The sequence below is a fragment of the Trifolium pratense genome, linkage group LG3, assembly GCF_020283565.1.
Source record: "Trifolium pratense cultivar HEN17-A07 linkage group LG3, ARS_RC_1.1, whole genome shotgun sequence".
Lineage (NCBI taxonomy): Eukaryota > Viridiplantae > Streptophyta > Magnoliopsida > Fabales > Fabaceae > Trifolium > Trifolium pratense.
Genome location: NC_060061.1, coordinates 450,020 through 470,673, shown reverse-complemented (window position 1 = coordinate 470,673; position 20,654 = coordinate 450,020). Strand labels below are relative to the sequence as shown.

At 38.3% G+C, this 20,654-nt stretch overlaps 2 protein-coding genes across 2 annotated transcripts; both read left to right on the top strand.

The window, feature by feature from the left end:
* The first annotated feature begins 8,333 nt into the window (after window positions 1-8,333).
* On the top strand, window positions 8,334-11,250 carry LOC123918184 (putative cyclin-A3-1). Its single transcript, XM_045970159.1, has 8 exons — window positions 8,334-9,003; window positions 9,113-9,339; window positions 9,431-9,506; window positions 9,596-9,672; window positions 9,776-9,809; window positions 9,898-10,047; window positions 10,141-10,275; window positions 10,364-11,250. Exons 1-8 carry the CDS (start codon window positions 8,707-8,709, stop codon window positions 10,427-10,429), a joined length of 1,062 nt encoding a protein of 353 aa, XP_045826115.1. The 5' UTR covers window positions 8,334-8,706; the 3' UTR covers window positions 10,430-11,250.
* A 2,507-nt stretch (window positions 11,251-13,757) lies between these two features.
* LOC123918183 (G2/mitotic-specific cyclin C13-1-like) lies at window positions 13,758-15,881 on the top strand. The gene is made up of 8 exons (XM_045970158.1): window positions 13,758-14,145; window positions 14,262-14,494; window positions 14,594-14,669; window positions 14,761-14,837; window positions 14,939-14,972; window positions 15,060-15,209; window positions 15,298-15,432; window positions 15,518-15,881. The coding sequence occupies exons 1-8, from the start codon at window positions 13,828-13,830 to the stop codon at window positions 15,584-15,586; spliced, it is 1,092 nt and encodes a 363-aa protein (XP_045826114.1). The 5' UTR covers window positions 13,758-13,827; the 3' UTR covers window positions 15,587-15,881.
* Window positions 15,882-20,654: the final 4,773 nt, after the last annotated feature.

Here is a 20,654-nt window from a genome sequence, read left to right as displayed (position 1 = left end):
AAGGGCAGAAACCAGTATACTTTACGAGTAAAGCCTTGCAGGGTCCTGAACTAAGATACCAACAAATTGAAAAAATAGCCCTTGCACTAGTGTATGCTGCGAGGAGACTAAGACATTATTTCTTGGCCCATACAATTGTGGTCCGAACAGACCAACCAATCAAGTCCCTACTTGGCCGACCAGATATGGCGGGCAGGATGCTCAAATGGTCCCTCGAACTCTCAGAATTCGACATTCGTTACGAAAGCAGAAAAGCTCTAAAAGCCCAAGTCCTAGCTGACTTCGTCGCAGAGATGACGAGCTCCTCCCCTACAGTGGACGGAGCAGATAAATGGACAATCTTTGTGGATGGAGCATCAAGCGCCACAGGAGCAGGTGCAGGTATCATTCTTGAAAATGAGAATGGCTTACTAATCGAGGTATCCCTAGCACTATCCTTCCCAACTTCAAACAACCAAGCAGAATATGAAGCATTCCTCGCTGGACTACGTTTGACCGAGGACCTGCAGGCCAAGGAGATAAAAATCTACACAGATTCACAACTGGTCGCCTCACAGGTGCTAGGAGAGTATCAGACCAAGAATGATAACCTCTCTGAATACCTAGTGCTAGTAAAGGAAAAAATCACCAAGTTCAACTCTGTTGAAATATTACATGTTCCCCGCGAGCATAACAAAAGGGCAGATATCCTGTCCAAGCTGGCAAGCACAAAAAGAAAGGGCGGAAATAAATCGGTCATCCAAGAGATACTCCCTCGTCCAAGCATAGAAAAACCAAGCAAGGTTGTGGACATAAACGTCATTGGCGACAAAGACTGCTGGATGACTCCAGTATACAACTTCCTCGAGCACGGAACTCTCCCTGACGACCAGAAACAAGCAGCTATAGTCAGACGAAGAGCCTGCTCCTATGTCATCCTTGATGGAAAATTATACAGGAGAGGATTTTCCATTCCTCTCCTAAAATGTGTGGACGAGGACACAGCAGATTACATCCTGCGCGAAGTCCATGAGGGCATTAACGCCCAGCACCTGGGAGGAAGGTCACTTGCCAGGAAAGCTCTACGAGCAGGGTACTATTGGCCTACTATGCAACAGGACGCCAAAGACCACGTAAAAAAATGTGACAAATGCCAAAGGCATGGGGATATGCACTTAGCTCCCCCTCAAGAACTAAAATCTTTGTCTTCCCCCTGGCCCTTCGCCTGGTGGGGCATGGACTTACTTGGTCCTTTTACCAAAGGACTTTATCAAAATCGCTACCTAATAGTAGTAGTGGACTACTTCACGAAGTGGGTGGAAGCCGAACCCCTCTCCGACATCACATCACTCAGAGTCCTGCGCTTCTTCAAAAGAAATGTGCTAGCTAGATTCGGAATACCACAGGTGGTAGTCACAGACAACGGAACACAGTTTACAGACAAAGATTTTCAAGCATTCCTTGTTGCCCTGGGCACCAAGCAGCACTTCACATCGGTAGAGCACCCCCAAACCAACGGGCAAGCTGAAGCAGCCAACAGAGTGATCCTGAGAGGGTTCCGAAGAAGACTTGACCAAAACAAAAAGAAATGGGTCGAAGAGCTTGACAATGTACTCTGGGCCTATCGAACAACCCCACACTCCACAACTGGAGAAACCCCCTTCCGAATGGTATATGGAACGGAGGCAGTTATCCCCGTAGAGATTGGGGAACCATCTCGTCGGACTGAGCAGCCTCTTGACGAGGAGCAAAACGATGAAGCACTTCGAGAGGAGCTCGACCTCGTCGAAGAAATTCGAACAGGAGCTTCTTTAAAGGAGGCCACCCTGAAACAGAAAATAGCTGCCCGTCATGACACCAAAGTCATCAAAAGAGAATTCGAGGTGGGCAGCCTCGTCCTAAGACGCAATGCAGACTCCCAGGATGGCAAACTTGCACCCAATTGGGAAGGACCATACCGCGTCATTGACAAAACAGAAAATGGTGCATACTATCTCGAGGATCTTCGAGGAAAGAAACTTCCTCGACCTTGGAATGCCCAGAAATTGAAACAATATTACAGCTAAGTTATTGCCACACTAAAAGGCTGCTCGCACTTCAGAACACAACGAATCGAGCACCTTAAACAACGGAGGGCACCATGGCACACGTGCTCATCTAAAACCATAGCAGGGGAACTAATTCACCATAAGGGAAATGGAACTCCTGCTAGACGAGGATAACTCTTGAAACGAGCCCATCGTCCCCGTGCCACGACCTAGCACCCAGCTCGCGATGGGAGGTTCAGGTTGCGAAGAAGGGTACACTAGCGTGCTTGTATTCGCGTAACTTAGAAACAACTCTAAGTGCTTATACAGTTCCCTAAACTGTTTAAGTCAAAACAGAGGAGACTACCCTCAATAAAACATGCTCAATATCAAGCAGGGGAAACCTCCCCGGCAAAATAACAACGAGCGCAGCATTCATACATGCAAAAATATGATAAGTATACAAAACAGGCATAAAAATAAACAGGCAAAACTTAGCACACCAACTTGCTCGAATGAGCATACCAGCATGCCCAGACGAGCACCTTAACAACGGGGAGGTAAGATCCCCGGCACGAAGTTTAAACAACAAAATTTCGTTAAGTTAAAAATGGGGACAAGCTCCCCGGCTCAGATTTTGAGCAAGAAATTAGCATAAAATTTGGCTAAGTGAAAAGTAGGGACCAGACCTCCCCGGCTGAAATTTTAAACAACAAAGTTTCATCAAAAATTTTCTAAGTTATTATTAGACGAGGAGGCTCCCCGGCTAAAATTTTAAACAACAGAATTTCGTAAAAATTTTCTAAGTTAAAAAATGAGGAAATATACATGCGAGCAGAAAATGTAAACATACATGCGAGCAGGTATAGACGAGCAGTTATAAACAAGCATAGATAAATAAAACGGGCACCTGCCCGGATTGTCATAAAAGTAAAACGGGGACAGAAGCCCACTTGTTCCAAAATTACAAACCATGGCTCAAAGGCCCCAAAAATTCAAAAAGACAAAATAAAATTACAACGCAAAAGCCAGGAACATCTACTCCTCGCACCTATCTTCCTGCTCGTGCCCATCGCCCTCCTCATCCTCCTCGTGCGCCACCTCAGCATCATCCTCCTCTTCATCAGAGTCGACCAGGCCAGCCGGGACAACAATCTGGCCATCCTTGACCTGCCCGTTGACATGCATTCCCCGGGTCACCAACTCCACCTCAGGATTAAGGCACTTGATTTGCTGCACGGCATTCTCAAAGGCGTACTCGGTGCCCTCCACAAAATCATGGGACAGTTGGGCAATAACCTTGACCAAGTCTGCCCGGGTGGTCAACCCCTCAGCAGCCTTGTGCTCGTCCTCGCCCGGAGCCATAGCAGCAGTGAGCCTTTCAATCTCAACCCGAGCAGCTTCCAACTCCTCTCCCCTTTTACGATGCTCATCCAGCTGGTCACCCCAGTGTTGTTGCTTCTCCTTGAGGTCATCCACTACAATTTTGAGCTGGTTGATCCGACCTTTGGCCCGCTCGTGCCTGGCCTGGGCAGTGTTCAGCTGCTCGACTAAGGTTTCCCGCTCGTCACCAAGGACAAGGGAGCTCGAAATCATCCGCACCATAGCGGCCATGTCACGAGCATGCTGCTGCTTACGGACCTCAGGCTCTTGGTTGAGAATAGCAGCCCTTTCAGATTCAAAGACCTCCGGAGGATACTTCTCAAAAAATTTGTCCACGGTAAAGCACCGAGGAACTGGAAACTTGCTGCATGCACCCATGCCCGCCTCCTCAACCGGGGAATCTTCTTCTCTTATCCTCTTTGCTGGAGGAGGCCGGGGAGCCGAGGAGGGGGTGCCCGCCGAGGTCCCAATAACCTGCACGGAAGGGGTCCCCGGCCTCACTTCCTGGGAAGCTCTGGAAACAATCTTCTTTTTACCTCGGCCAGTCCTGCTCGCCTTCTCATCCTGCTTGGCCTTCAACATGCGCTCGGCAATAGATTCCATTTCGTCTGCAAACAAAGGACGAGCAAGTTAGTAAAAGACAAGGAATACATACAAAACAGAAATTTTTCTAAGTTAAAAGGAAAGAAAGCAATACCCAAGCACAGTTTAACCTCCCCGGCATTTTTGCACTTAAGGAGGGTCCTAGTATTAATAAAACGAGGAGAGGCCTTAGGCTCCCCGCGTTCATCTCTTATGGTAACTCCCTTACGAGTCGTCCAGACCCCGGGAGTAAAACCGGCCACAAAGGTCTTCAGACTTTCGAAGGCAGCCATGTCCTCGGGAGACAAGTCTGCGTCCCCGGTTGTATATTCCTTGGGCTCCTTCAGGAAATGGGTGTACGACCAGCTTAACGGGAACTTAGGGACTGCCCGAAATATAACTTGCCCGTTGGCATCCTTGCGAGCAACACCTTGCTCGTCCCTATCTTCCTCCAGCTCCAGTAAACTCTCCCGGGCAGATGGAGACTCTGGACGGACAACAAAGTACCTCTCCTTGAAATCCTTAACGGAATCCACAAACATTTTGAATAATTTAACATCCTCGTGATGCTTTAACGAAACCCAATTCTGACGAGGTGCTCGCCCAACCTCCCTCGTCGGCTTACGTTGAATTTTGAAGATTCTAAAGAAAAGAGGAAGAGTGGGAAGAACGCCTTTATACGTACAGAGGTGCTCGAACCCCATAATAAAAGACCACGAGTTTGGATGCAGCTGCGACGGAGCCACCTGCAAGGCTTTAAGCACGCTGGCCGCAAAGGGGCTGAACGGCAACCTGAGCCCCATCTCCTTAAATAAAAATTCGTACATAGCGAAATCATGCCCGTCAAAAGACGAGCACACCCGTTCACCCTCCCCGGGTATACGGGTCGACCAATTTTGAAGCCCGTCTGCTCTCTGCTGCTCGACGGTCATATACAATCTTGGATCCTGGAAACTAAGCGCCGAGGCTATTCCCCGGGGTTCTGGAGCAACCCAATCCAGCGCAGGATCGGTTATGCAGTCGACCAAGGTATACTTCTCCGCACCCTGGCTTTCCACAACCTCCTCGGACTCTGACATTTTACAACCTGAAATGCAGCAAAAACAAAGTGAATTCGATGATCAAATCCACCCTTTCACCGCAATTCAAGTGAAAGGGCGCATGATAGGACGAGGACGCTGTCCCCGACCAAAGCCCTTTTCAAATGGCAATCAAAATCGTTTCCGAGGAGGATAAGGCAAATAAAGACGGGGAGATAAGCTCCCCGGCATGAAATTTAAACAACAAAATTTCATGCAAAAGTTTCTCTAAGATAAAGACGGGGAGGTAAGCTCCCCGGCATGAAATTTTGACAACAAATTTCATGTAAAAATTTCTAAGTTAAAAACGGGGAGGTAAGCTCCCCGGCATGAAGTTTAAACAACAAAATTCATGCAAAATTTTCTAAGTTAAAAAGAGGGGAGATAGGCTCCCCGTCACGAAGTCAAACTATCTAAAGTTTCAAACGGGGAGATAGGCTCCCCGTCACCCAAACAAACTATCTAAAGTTTCAAACGGGGAGATAGGCTCCCCGGCTCTTAATAAACTATCCAAAGTTTGAAACGGGGAGATAGGCTCCCCGTCACTAGTCGTCTAATCTAAAGTTTCAAAAGGGAGGAAAGCTCCCCGGCACTAAATCCATATGGTGCCCGGCACGTTCATCCTAATGTTCATAAATTCATACATTCTTCATGTAAAAAACGCCCAAAACTGGGCAGAAATGACAAAAGATAGATCTAAGCAAGAAAATTTGGAAGAATTACCTTGAATATGAGGGAAATCTGAAGAGCGATTTGACTAGGATGTTTAAACTTCAGAGAAATCCACAAGTGAAGAGAGAGAGTGAAAAGTAAAAATGAAGTTCACTCTCCTCTATTATATAGATCAAGCCAGGAAAGTGAAGAGACGCTTTGATCCAATGGTCCTTACACTCCCTCGTAAAAATCAAAGCAGTAAATGCACCCTTTCACGTCCCCAATGAAAGAGGATGCTCGAATTTCACTCGAGCAAGTCTTCAAGCAAAAAGCTGCGCTTCGCAGAAAACCTCCTCGTTGCTAACTTCTTCGTCATAGCAACGAGCAACAATTCCTTTATCTCCTCGTCATAAATACGAGCAACAAATCCCTCTCGTAGTTATCTCCTCGCAGTAAATACGAGCAGAATACTGAAACCACTTCGACCAAAACATTGCAGATACTCGCTGCGAGCAAGGCCTAGACGAGCAACTTCCTCGTCCACTTTCGTTCAAGAGAGGTTGCAAGGAGATTTCCTTCTGCACTTGGGCGCACATCTAAAGTCATCACTCCTATGCCTAGGAGCAACGACTTGGGGGGCTCCTGTTCTGGACTAGACTAATGCTAGTCCACCTAGACCCTCACAAAGTCCACATGGCTTGCCCAAACCACCTCCATGTCAGCATGGCACAACCTCTCCACCAAGATAGGGTAAAATTACTACTCTACCCACTATCTAAGGGTAATATCTTGGCAGTCCCTCTTAATGGGCCTTGGCTAGACCAGCCCACTAAGAGGACCTTTGGCCCAGAGCTGGGGGCTATAAATACTCTCCCTCTTGGGAGAGCAAGGTAGACACTATTCATTATTGCAATTACTCTCTCACTCTAACTTCTCTCTAGTATCTCTTTTGCTCTCTACCCTTACTGACTTAGGCATCGGAGCACCTGCAGGTACAACCCCCCCTCCGTGGATCATCTGCTCGGACTTGCTGCCTACCACCTGCTCAACGGACTTCTAGCTGGCCTTCTACCTGTTCTGATCAACAGTTAAGATCAACATATCAAATGATTTTCAATTTTTCTAAATTTTTCTATGGATGATTTATATGATATAAACTTTCAATTCAACTATGGTTAAGGTCTAGCCCTTCTAGCCCTATTTATATTACGATATAGTTCAAGTCATGTATCTTGAGTTTGGCTGAGGATGATTCGATTACAAGAAGATGTGTCAATTAGAGTCGGAATGGTCCAAGGAATTTTAGTTTTTGTATGCCTGCTCATATATAAATTGCATGATGGTCCACAAAACAAACCCTAAGCATGAGGCCTATTAACCGTGTGTTTGGTTCTGCGGCGGAGAGAATTGATTTTGGCAGAATTGATTCTGTAAAATTGATTCTGGCCAAAATTGATTTTAAGCTGAAGTGGTTTATGTTTGGATATATTCATGAAAAAGTGAGTTGAACAAAAAATTTGAGTGTAAAATCAATTCTAGAATCAGAAGCTACGATTTCTAGCTTCAAGTAGAATCAATTCTGGAGGCAGAATCAATTCTACTTTTGAGAAACCAAACAAGTCAGAATCAATTCTACACGTCCAGAATCAATTCTGGATGCTCCAGAATTGAAACCAAACATATACTAAATGTGAGATGCTTTCACTTTCATCAAATATTCCGTATACTTATACCTCCGGTTCTTAATATAAAAAACAATTCATTTTTTTTAGATACATTAATCTTTTAATGTATCTAAAAAATAATATTTTTTTTTTATATTAAGGACTGGATGAAGTATTTAAAAAAGTTGTAATTTTCAATGATAGCCTATTTTATGTTAACAAAAATTATATCCTAGTTCACTTTCAAATAGTCGAGATGAATATTTTTAGCATCGTAGCTGTAAAAAATGTCTCAAAATAAAATAAATAATAATTTTTAAGACAATAATCTTTTTTATTATTTTAGATAAAGTGACGGTCACCACAACTACACTATCCTAATCCTTCAAAGAAAAAAAAACCTACACTACCTAAATTTAAGTAAAAATAGTCAACCTAATACTATTAACTAGAAGTGTTCACAATTCAGTTTGAATCAATTTTGGAGTAAAAATCCATATGATTTAAAGAAAAAACTATTCGTGATTTGTTTCGATTTTAAATGGCTAATTTAAAAAGACAATCCTAACACCAACAAAAAAAAAGAAGACAATCCATTGTAAAAAAAAAGAAAAAAAAGAAGACAATCCAATTCAATTTTATTTTATTTTTTTGCAATTTTCAATTTTAACTTAGATAAACTTATGGCTCGTTTGCCCCAACTTTTTTTTAGAGCTTATGCAATTTTTATATATTATTATAAGTTTGTTAAGGTAGTTTATGATAAAATAACTTATAAAATTATAATTTTCACTAGTGTGAACTTATAAAATAACATAAAACCTAATTTATATTGCATAAACTCTAAAAAAAAGCTGGGTCAAACAAGCCTGATCAAGCATAATATTAATATTAACGACTTACAATTTTTTATTTTTTTTTACACAATAACGACTTACAACTTATGAACAACAATTAAACATTTTAATTAACCTCATCCGCAGAGAGAGAAAGAGAGAGAGAGAGCCAAATCAAGTAATCGAGTTTTGGAGAGGTTTAATTATTTGGGAGGGGGAATCTTTCTAAAAAAAAGAAAAAAACGGGAGGGGAAAAGTAGCGCGCCATTGACCGCCATATTCAAAACTCAATCCAAAAGAAGAACTAACCAAAATTAAAATTAAAATTAAAATCGCCAAAACCCTAATACCGGCGCCATGAAAATCATTTTCGTTTTCCAAACAAACACGGCTGTATTAAACACAACAACCCTCATTTCTCACTCACCCATCACCAAACCCTAATCCTTCATCTATTTCTCTCTGTTTCACAACAACACTACACTTCACTAAGCAGAGAGAAATGGAAACTCGCGCCTCAAAGAAAAGATCAAACACCGCTCAACAACCACCATCTGTCATTGTTCTCAAAAGGCAGAGGGTTGTTTTGGGTGAAATTCCTGATCTCAGTTTTCCCCAATTTCAGCCCAAACAGAAACTCCAAGTGAGGAGAAACCCTAATCTCAACAATTCAGCAACGGATCTACCTTCAATTGATTCCAATTTGGATTTGGATAAGCCAATTTATAACAAAACCAATGCCAAACAGAATACTGATCCTTATGTATCCGATATCTTCAACTATCTTCGCACAATGGAGGTAATGTATATTCTCATTGTAATTTCATAATAAGTGTTTGTAATTCATCCGTAATGCTATTGTTTTTGTAATAATTATGTTAATTTTGTATCTTGTTTCTCTGATGCAGAAAAAGAGAAGGCCAATGGTTGGTTATATGGAGAATGTTCAAACAGGCATTACTTCAAACATGAGGGGGACATTGGTCGATTGGTTAGTTGAGGTTGCCGACGAGTACAAACTTCTTCCTGAAACCCTTCATCTATCTATTTCCTACATCGATCGGTTCCTATCTATTCAACCTGTCAAAAGATCCAACTTTCAGCTACTTGGTGTTACCTCCATGCTCATTGCATCGTAAGACTTCAACCACTGTTTTTTAGATAAATGTTGCTATGTTACATTGTTTGAGCACCTGCATCACAATTCAATTACTTTTATTATTCAGGAAATATGAAGAAATCACCCCACCCAAGGCTGTGGATTTCTGTGAAATTACTGATAACAGCTATGACTTGGAAGAGGTAAATTTTGTTCTTGTTTCGATTAGTCCATTTAATTGTTTTCTTTGTTGTTTTGTTTCTCATTTGTTGCTGTTAATCTGTTATTGTAGGTTATAAAGATGGAAGCTGACATACTCAAGTCCCTAAATTTTGAAATGGGGAACCCTAATGTCACCACATTTCTTAAGTAAGCACTTTTTTTTATTGTATATTTGGATATATATAGTCTTCCTGAAATCAAGTTAATTGGACTAATTATGTTTATATTTGATTGCTATGTTTCTTTTTAGGAGGTTTGTTGGGATTGCTTCTGAGAATAAAAAGGTACTAGTTGAACTGTTCTTTTATTACTAGTTAGTGATGCAAAAGCGTGTATTGTGTTTGCTAACTGTTGTTTTTATTTTAATTGCAGACTTCTAATTTGCAGTTTGAGTATCTGTGCAACTATCTTGCCGAATTAAGCTTGTTGGACTATGAGTGTATAAGATTCTTGCCTTCTATTGTGGCTGCATCGGTTATATTTCTTGTCAGATTTATTATCCGGCCTAGAGTACAGCCTTGGGTAAATATTTGATGTCTTGAACTTCAATCTATTTGTTTTGATTCTATAAAAGCATAATATTTCAAGGTACTTAATATTGGAAATCTATTGCAGACTTCATACTTGTGTGAATGCCTGGGTTACAAATATGCTGAGTTGAAAGAATGCGTTCTCATTTTACACGACTTGTATTTGTCACGAAGGGCAGCATCTTTTAAAGCTGTTCGCGACAAATACAAGCAGAAGAAGGTGATTGTTTTAATTTTAAATCTTTCTTTTGTCACAGTTAATTCTTATTATTGCAAGTTGATTGACTTGAAATTATTGTCTGGAACAGTTCAAATACGTGGCAAACTTGCCTTCCCCTCCAGAGATACCACATAATTACTTTGAAGAAGAGTGATGCAGTGAATAGAACGGTGAATGAACTTCATGAATGACAAATATAAAGGACTTAGGTTCTTCCACACAAGCATTCCTTTTCTTGGCCATGCTATTCAATATACATTAGATGTTGATAATTTCAAATTTTTGGCGGTTATGTGATGTCAGGCAAACAATTAAGTAGCTCAGGTAGAAACTTTTTGGTGGTCATTTGCTGCTGGTTCTTGCATATGTGATTGTCCAACTACTAATGCTGCCTGCCTGCTAGCTTTTGATGATAATCTGGTTGTACTACTATACTAATGGCCAATTCCCTTGGTGGACAAGTTGTCCATGATAAACTAATTGATATATTTGGTCACTTCCATAACAGGGTGTACTAAATTGGTTGGTGGTACTACATGATACATGGTTATTATTTTTGCAATGAAGAATACAGGACTTATCCTCTATAGTTGAAAGGCCATATGATACTGCATGGTTGTGATCTTTGTCTGAAACAGTTCAAATATGTGGCAAACCTTCCTCCCCCACCAGAGGTACCAAATTATTACTTTTAAGAAGATTGATTCGATGTGAACAACTTGGTGAATGAAGTTGTTCCTAGTTGATGCAACCTATGCTCTTGGAATGGATGGTAAACTAATTCATACATTGATCACTTGCATAATAGTGTATACTACATTAGTTGGTGATATGTTGATCAAATGTAAACAAGTGTAACAGATACTTGGTAAAAATAAATAAATAAGTGTAATGTAACAGATATATATTTGCAACATACAATGTAATTTTGCAGTGATGAATTAAGAATATTAGACTTTTCCTCTATGGTTTAAATACTTATATTCATCTTCCTCATCTTTTGAATAAAAAATAATTGAAAAAACAGATTTTAGCAATCTTCATGAATTGAGCATGAAAAAGAAGATATCTAGTGACATTCAATATATGCCTGTGTTTTCTATCAACAATGGTGTTTTGTTGAGTTGAGGGGTTTCATTTCAACACATGATTTTTTATGTAAAATATCAAGATTAGCATAAAAAGAAGGCATAAGAAATTCAGATCCATTATCTGATCTAACCATTTTAACTTTGCAAGAAAAATGAGCAGAGACTAACATGATTAAATCATAAACAGGATGTCTAGTTTCACTGTTATGTTTTGTCAAAAAGAGACAAAATCATCAGCTGAACAGTTAAGAAATATTGATGTCTATGAACAGAATAAATAGTAACAGGACCCCATGTATCTAAAATGCATTAAATCAAAAGGCTTAGAAGATTTTAACAAAAGGAAATTGAACAGTAAGATCTCTCAAAACATTAAATGACAGTGCAAAGATCAAAAGAAGCATTCCTAAGAGTATTAGGCAAAATAGAACAGACAGAAGGGATAGGAATTTTTTGAGCAGATTCATGAAGGGATAGCACTACACATAATTGGCAAGAATGTAAAGGCCTCCATAAATTGTGCATTGATTAAGTTTCTCTCAACTAATGCCAACACCAAGCTCGACGGAATTTGTATTACCAATGGTATTATTTAATGTCCATATTATTTTAATATTCCTGCCATTTTGTTGCTTGCACCATTGCACGTTTAAATTGAAACAAGGGACATGGAGCTTCACGATGCCTTGAGCAATCTTTGATCATTATTTGCCTGTAATGACATGACAGATCCCCAATTTTTGGCCTCCCAGTGAGTTGGATTGCCAACCTTAATCTAGTGTTATGAAGATACTGATTCCTACTAGGCTACTACTGATGTTTACAAAGCTCTAGAGTAATTTGTAAATATATTGCCTTGCCTGCTTCTTTGAAACTTGCTGGACAGTAATTTAGTTGATTCTTTGTAGTAGTGGGAATAAATGACTATGACTATCATTATCCATATTTAGTTATTGTATTGATTATTGTCGATTTCATTTCATGTAGCAACTCCACTTTCCATTGAAACAGGCTTCTTCTCCATTCCCATCCCTATTCGATCACATCTCACCAAATTTTCAGACAATTCTCAAATTTGTCTCATTATTAGATATACTATAAAGTGTCTCATATATTTCCTTCAAGACACCTCATTCAGCCCAACTATCCGACCAAAACAATGTATCGCTACCATCTCCCCACCAATCTATGCAATTTTTGCAAAACAAAGACATTTTACTTACTCTTTGCCTTCGGTCTTCTCCATATCACTCTATCAGACCACTATCTGGATGTTTAACATAGATTCCTATAACATATTTATAAAGATAAAGTTAAGATTCATTATATTATTATGAAAGTAAACTATCTACACTTTTTTTTTTTTTAAATAAATGAAGATATATTAAGAAGATTGTTATAGGAGAAATGGGGACACACCAGGTCCTCCCCAAGGTCTAAGAAAACCAAAAATAAGGTAGACCAATCATATTCTTAGCAAAGTTCTCTCTAATTAAAGTAGGATTGTGATCAAACCAAATACTATCAGATACGAAAAATCCTAACTTGTCAGCACCATGGTTACCCTCTCTAATTAAAGTAAGATTGTGATCAATTTAAGCATTTGGAACAATACCATGAAACTTGAAGTCCAAGGTATTTACACCAAAATCCATTCCATTCGTCCCTTATTGGAACCTTTTACAAAAATCATGGATATTAAAAAAAGTTGTTAGTAAAAAAAAAAGTTGTTGGACTAATAAATTTATTGGAAATGCATGTGACTATTACTAGAATACCATTTGTCTTCTATGTATTCATTATTGACTTTTCATATTCCAAGATAAAATTGATGGTATGATAAAGCGTATATGTGGAAAAAGAGTAATAACTGCACCTAAGAATGTGTTGAGACTAAGAGTCGTATATTCAGAGAAATTTTTTTTATTTTTTTTTGTAAAAAGATCTTATAATTAAAGACGGAGGGAGTAATAAGATGATAAATTTTCAATGTCGTATTATTAAATTAAATAAAGTGGAGTGACTTGATGAAATATAAAGTTGACATACGTGCATATCCCTTCTTTCTTTTAATTTTGTACCCATGTTTTTTTGAAATTATACAGTAGTTTTTAAAAAAATGTTTTTATTTTAATTAGACGGGGGAAAGGAAGCGCGCTATTGACCGCCATATTCAAATCTCAATCCAATGAAAGAACAAACCAAACCCAAACTGCACCGATTCATTTTATTTATTTATTTATTTTTTTAAGAAAAAAATCGCCAAAACTTAACAACGCGCCATAAGAATAATTTGGATTTGGTCTTCTTTTTTTAAACACAAATTTTCCTACCTATTTTGTTTCTATAAAACACAAAGACTCATTCATTCCTCTTCATCCATTACCAAACCCTAATCTTTCACCTCTTTCTCTCTCTGTTTCACAGCATCACTACTACACTTCACTACTCACAGAGAGAAATGGAGACTCGCGCATCAAAGAAGAGAGCAATCACCAATCAACAACCACCACAACCACAAGTCATTGTTCTCAAAAGACACAGAGTTGTATTAGGCGAAATTCCTGATCTCAGTTTCCCTCAATATCAACCCAAACACAAATTCCAAGTTCTGAGAAACCCTAACCTCAACAATTCAACAACAACAATAACAACCTTATCTCCCCTTCATTCCAATTTGGATAAGCCACTTCCAAGAAACAACAATCCCAAACGTTCCAATGAAGAGATTGATGAGCCTTATGTATCCGACATTGTCGATTATCTTCGCACAATGGAGGTAATGCCTCTTTTTTCTTTCTGGTTATTTATGTTAAATTTTCATTCTTTTTGCACAATGTGTTATTTCATTGACAATTTGTTGGTGTTTAAATTTATGCTTTGATTATTTCTCAGATGCAGAAAAAAAGAAGACCAATGGTTGGTTATATGGAGAATGTTCAAACAGACATTACTTCAAACATGAGGGGGACATTGGTTGATTGGTTAACTGAGGTTGCCGACGAATACAAACTTCTTCCTGAAACCCTTCATCTATCTATTTCCTACGTCGATCGGTTCCTATCTATTCAACCTGTCAAAAGATCCAAATTTCAGCTTCTTGGTGTTTCCTCCATGCTCATTGCATCGTAAGATCTTAATCACTAGTTTTTTTTTTTTATTTTTTTTTTATAAATTTTATGTTAGTTTGCAGTTGAATTATAATTTTATCGCTTTTTAATTTGCAGAAAGTATGAAGAAATCACCCCACCAAATGCTGTGGAATTCTGCAAAATTACTGATAACACCTATGATCTAAAGGAGGTAAATATCCTATCTTCGTTGTTTGAATTAGTTAATTTAAGTTTTTTCATGTGCGTTGCTTTGTTTCTCATGTTAATTATTGTAACTGCAGGTTTTAAAGATGGAGTCTGACATTCTCAATGCTCTAAAGTTTGAAATGGGCAACCCTAATGTTATCACATTTCTAAAGTAAGGACATTTTTATTGTAGAATTGGATATATACAATTTTTGCTGAAATGAAGTTATTGTACTGATTATGTTTATGTGCAATTGTTATGTTTCGTTTCAGGTGGTTTGTCGGGATTGCTTCTGAGAATCAAAAGGTAAGTTGAACTGTTCTTTTAATATTAGTTTGTGATGTCAAAAGCTTTTATTGTGTATACTAATTGTTGCTCATTTATAAAGTGCAGACTTCTAATCTACAGTTTGAGTATCTGTGCAACTATCTTGCCGAGTTAAGCATGTTGGACTATGAGTGTATAAGATTCTTGCCTTCTCTTGTGGCTGCATCTGTTATATTTCTTGCCAGATTTATTATCCAGCCTGGAGTAAATCCATGGGTAAATATTTGATGTTATGGACTTTAATATCTTTGATTCAATAAAAGAATTATATTTGAAGGTACTAAATGCTTAGAATCTATTGCAGACTTCATCCCTGTGTGAATGCTTGGGATATGAATCAGCTGATTTGGAAGAATGTGTTACCATGTTACACGACTTGTATTTGTCGAGAAGGGCAGCATCATTCAAAGCTGTTCGTGACAAATACAAGCAGAACAAGGTGATTGTTTTAACTTTTAATCTTCCTTTTCTTATAGTTAATTCTTGTTGCAAGTTGATTGACTTAAAATCATTGTATGGAACAGTTCAAATGTGTGGCAAACTTGCCTTCCCCTCCTGAGGTGCCAAGCCATTACTACTTAATCTATTGCTGAACAACTTGGTGAATGAAGTTCATTGGTGACAAATATAAAGGATTTTTTGAGGTGGTGATAATCTCAAACTTGGGGAGTTATGTTGTTTTTGACAATCAATTATTGATGGCCACATGTTGCTGGATCTTGATATATATTATAATCCAATGACTGCTTGCTAAATTTTGATGATAATCTGGTTGCTAATGGCCAATTCCCTTTGTGGTGAAGTTGTCACTTGTTAATATAGCCTATGCTTCCCTGGATCTTGTCCAAGATAAACTAATTTGTGAATTGGGTATACTACATTTATTAGTGGGACTTATAGTGTTTGAATTCTTGTGATTTTACAATAGTTGAAGTATAATTGCATCAAGTGTAAACAATGTAAGAGATATGTATGGTACTACATGGTTATTATTCTTGCAATGAAGAATGCAATACTTTTTCTTAAGAGTTAGAACACCCATATTTATCTTATTTCTGTAATTTGAACCCTTTCCTGTTGTCATGTTTCCACAAATCTCTTAATTATTCTTGCTCCCTTCATTTACCTTAATATTTTTCATCTTATTCTTGTCCTCGTCTCATTTTTTTTTTTGGAGAGGTAACGGGGAAAAAGAGAGGAAATGTAGTAGAGCACCAATCATATTGTTATTTACAGCAATATACAAAAGGATGATAGTTGGTACTGCACTGATCGATCAACATCAATGTGAAACATTTTATCAGCTAGTACATCCTTTTCCAAATGTTTGACAGAAATTCCATTGTTACTGGTGAATCCGTGAATGTGAACGGCCTTGTGTGTTATAAGTGTGGTTTAGCAGATTAATCCAAGGCAGGAACTGGTTGTTCTTTTGTTTGTTACAGGCACAAGGCATGCCATGTGAGAATAAATGCGTCCAAGAATTATGCAGAAAATGAGGGATAATGTAATAGCACAGCATTCTTACTGATACAACAGTGCAGTCCAATTTGTGGACACCATCCAACCAACCAACCAACACATTTCAGCTCCCAATAATCAAACTCCATTAGTACCCTTTTTTGAACAAGCACTCCATTAGTACCCTTAAACATCAGTTTATGAATTAGCCTCTTTCCTATTCACATTAATTAATACAATGTCACCAAAATCACATAACATCAGATGTAAAATCAGAACTGCCATTCCTAGTGCAAACCTATTGCCACCATTCGAATTGCACAACAGTGGAATCTTTAAACTTTGAGATTATTAATCAGCTCCGGACATTGACTTTAGACAAATGTGGTAATAAAATAAAATAAAAAAGCGCCGTTGCCGGGGATCGAACCCGGGTCACCCGCGTGACAGGCGCGAATACTTACCACTATACTACAACGACTTGTTGATATTTATGTTTGAAATTAAGTGTAGATTAGGGGTGTACTTGGGTTGGGTAAAACCAAATAGTGTACTTAAATAAATATTCAAATTAGGAGTCGCGCGAGTTCAACTGTTTTTATTTTTAATCATTTATCAGTTGGTGATGGCAAAAGCTTTTATTAGGTTTACTAACTCTTGTTTGTGTTCTTAATTGCAGAATTCCAATTTGCAGTTTGAATATCTGTGTAACTATCTGGCCGAGTTAAGCTTATTGGACTATGAGTGTATTAGATTCTTGCCTTCTGTTTTGGCTGCAGCTGTTCGTGACAAATACAAGCAGAACAAGGTGATTGTTTTAACTTTTAATCTTTCTTTTGTTATAGTTAATTCTTATTATTGCAAGTTGATTGACTTAAAATCATTGTATGGAACAGTTCAAATGTGTTGCAAACTTGCCTTCTCCTCCTGAGGTGCCAAACCATTACTTTGAAGAAGAGTGATGCATGATGAATAACTTGGTGAATGAAGTTCATGGCTGACAGAGATATGCAACTGATTGAGCTAAGCTAGTATTAAAGGAATTGGTTTCTTCTACCCAACAAGCATGCCTTTCTTGGTCCTTCTATATACGATTCACACACACTAATTGACGATAATTCCATATTTTGGACGGTTATGTGGCGTTTCAAAAGCTCGGGAATAAATGATTTGATGGCCATTTGCTGCCGGATATTGGCACATGTGATGATCATGATCCAATAACTGATGCTGACTGCCTGCTAACTTTTGATGATAATCTGGTTTTATTGTACTACCAACACCCAAATCCCTTTGTCTTCAATCCTGGGATCTTGTCCATGCTAAACTGATTCATTTGTTTGGTAACTTATAGTGTTGTTAACTATTTTTTATTTATTTGTATGGTCAAAGTATAGTTGCATCAAGTGTAAACAGTGTAAGAGACATATATTATACTACATGATTGTAATTTTTGCAATGAAGAATACAAGACTTTTCCTCTAGAGTTGAAACATCCATCTTTATCTTAATTCAAAATTTTGAACCCTTTCCATGAAAAGTAGTTTCTTTAACCCAAGAGGCAAGCCTCTTGTGGCATTTAGCTATCAACTTAATCAGTAGCCTCAGGCATAAATTATTTTGTTGACAGATACATGCCTCTGCATTTCTATACATATGATAACTTAATTACGGGAGGGGATCCAGTCATGTTGGAAAAAAAACATTTGGGTGATGGTGGTTATGTTTTTAATCTCTACTTTTAAACACATTTTCTCATGACCAATGATTGAGATTCAACATGATAAACTAATTCATATGTTGTTCACTGGTTTTACTACAAGTGTTGAAGGCCCTTTTTTATTAAGTTGTTCCTAATTAGTACAACTTATGCTCGTCGGATCTTACCAATGATAAACTAGTTCATATGTTGGTCACTTGCAAAATGTTGTTTACTACATTTGGTCACTGGGATGTTTGTCTTGTTGATTAACTGTTGATGATAAGTTACATATGGTCATTGTTAAATATTGAGAACAATTTTGAAGGAAGGAAAGGGTGCATCAATGATTTAACTGAAACTCCAGCTTCTGTATACTTAATAATCAGTGGTGTGATGTGTGAACTAGAAGCTCAATGATTAAAACTCTGCAAAGAACTAATTCTGTCATTTCCAAATCCCACATCGCCTAGAGTATAACACAAATGACTCTTTATAAACATCTAACACATCAGTTAGTTTGCCGAGTTGGGTAGCACCAACTTGTAACCCAAGTGGGGGCATCAAAGTGATGGAACACAGCTTTGGCTTGTCAGGTTGGTCTGGTGGGTGCACCATGTTGGCCTGCCCACTCCAAGTTGAGAGTTGAGTCATGTGACTTAGGCGAAAGCTTAGGTCTCTTGGCTCTTAGACAGGAGGGCACAGCGTGAGGCTGGTTTCACAGAGCAGCGAACACCTCCTTCTCCTAACAGTGGAGGGATCACAGGCCACAGCAATCCTAGTCCAAAAAGCTTGGTGAGCCAAGCCATTGAACCATCATTTTTTTACTCTTCTTCATGCTCCCTGGCACCACACATTTAGTAACCATTTCTTTTACAAAACCCCATTTGGCTTCAAGGAAGTGGCAAGATGTAAATGAATTGAAGCAGATGAATCTGTCTGAATTTGATGCCCAAGGAGATTGATAATTGTGAATTATTGCTTGTATAACTGCAAGTAATTGTATTTAATGTAAGAGAATTGTCAGCTTTTTATCCCTAACATTGCTGATTGACTTATCAAACTAATATCTGAACCTGAGACATGAAAGTTCAATATATGCATTTTGACAACATGAAAAAACAACATTTTTGATACTATGTGGTATATATTATAGTCATTCAATATGTATTGTTTCAATTTCATTTTTGGCACAATGTTTTTTCCTTGCAAGTTGCAATTCCCAAATATGCAACCCACTGAACCCAGTTAGATCATCATTTCCTTGTAAGGAGAAAAAATCATTTAGTAACCATTTCTTTTACAAAACCCCATTTGGCTTCAAGGAAGTGGCAAGATGTAAATGAATTGAAGCAGATGAATCTGTCTGAATTTGATGCCCAAGGAGATTGATAATTGTGAATTATTGCTTGTATAACTGCAAGTAATTGTATTTAATGTAAGAGAATTGTCAGCTTTTTATCCCTAACATTGCTGATTGACTTATCAAACTAATATCTGAACCTGAGACATGAAAGTTCAATATATGCATTTTGACAACATGAAAAAACAACATTTTTGATACTATGTGGTATATATTATAGTCATTCAATATGTATTGTTTCAATTTCATTTTTGGCACAATGTTTTTTCCTTGCAAGTTGCAATTCCCAAATATGCAACCCACTGAACCCAGTTAGATCATCATTTCCTTGTAAGGAGAAAAAATCATCACAGCAACAACAATTTTGGATTACACAGTATCAAATTCCAACAGACCAAATTCCAACTGAAGACTATACACCCTTTTGGATCTATTGACTATTGTTCATGTTAGCATTTTTTGGATCTATTGTTTATATATGTTAGCATTTACAAGTCCCGCATTGGTTAGAATATGATACAAATGAGTGTTTATAAACTCCTAACACATCCGCCGGTTTGCCGAGTTGGGTAGCGCCAACTTGTGACCCAAGTGGAGCACAGCTTTGGCTTGTCAGCTTGAGCTGGTGCTGCACCATGTTGGCCTGCCCGCTCCAAGTTCAGAGTTGAGATGCGGGACTTGAGCGAAGGCTTCGGTTTCTAATATGTATGGTGTTTATTCTAAAGTCACCAGATTTGGTGTGCATATTTGGCCTATTTAAATTTTTTTTTTTGGCTTTAACCACGAGTTGAATCTGGTTCGGGGGTCAGTTCTGACATCAAGTGATTTCAGTCCCCTCCTGATCACAGTTGTAGGGATCGAACCGCGGTCCTCCTTACCAAGTTCAGCGTCAATCATCACTGAACCAACTAAGGATTGGTGGCCTATTTATATTTTACTTCTCTACTTCTTATAAGAAGTAGGGTCAAACATAATTTTGATAAAGTTTTTAAAATAAGAATTGTTTTTTTTTTATTGAAGAAAACACAATGTAAGTGACTTAAAAAAAATAATTTATGATAATTATCTTTTTTAAGTTTTTATTATTAATTGTAATTATCTTTTTTTAAGTTTGTTATTATTAGAATGATTATCTGTT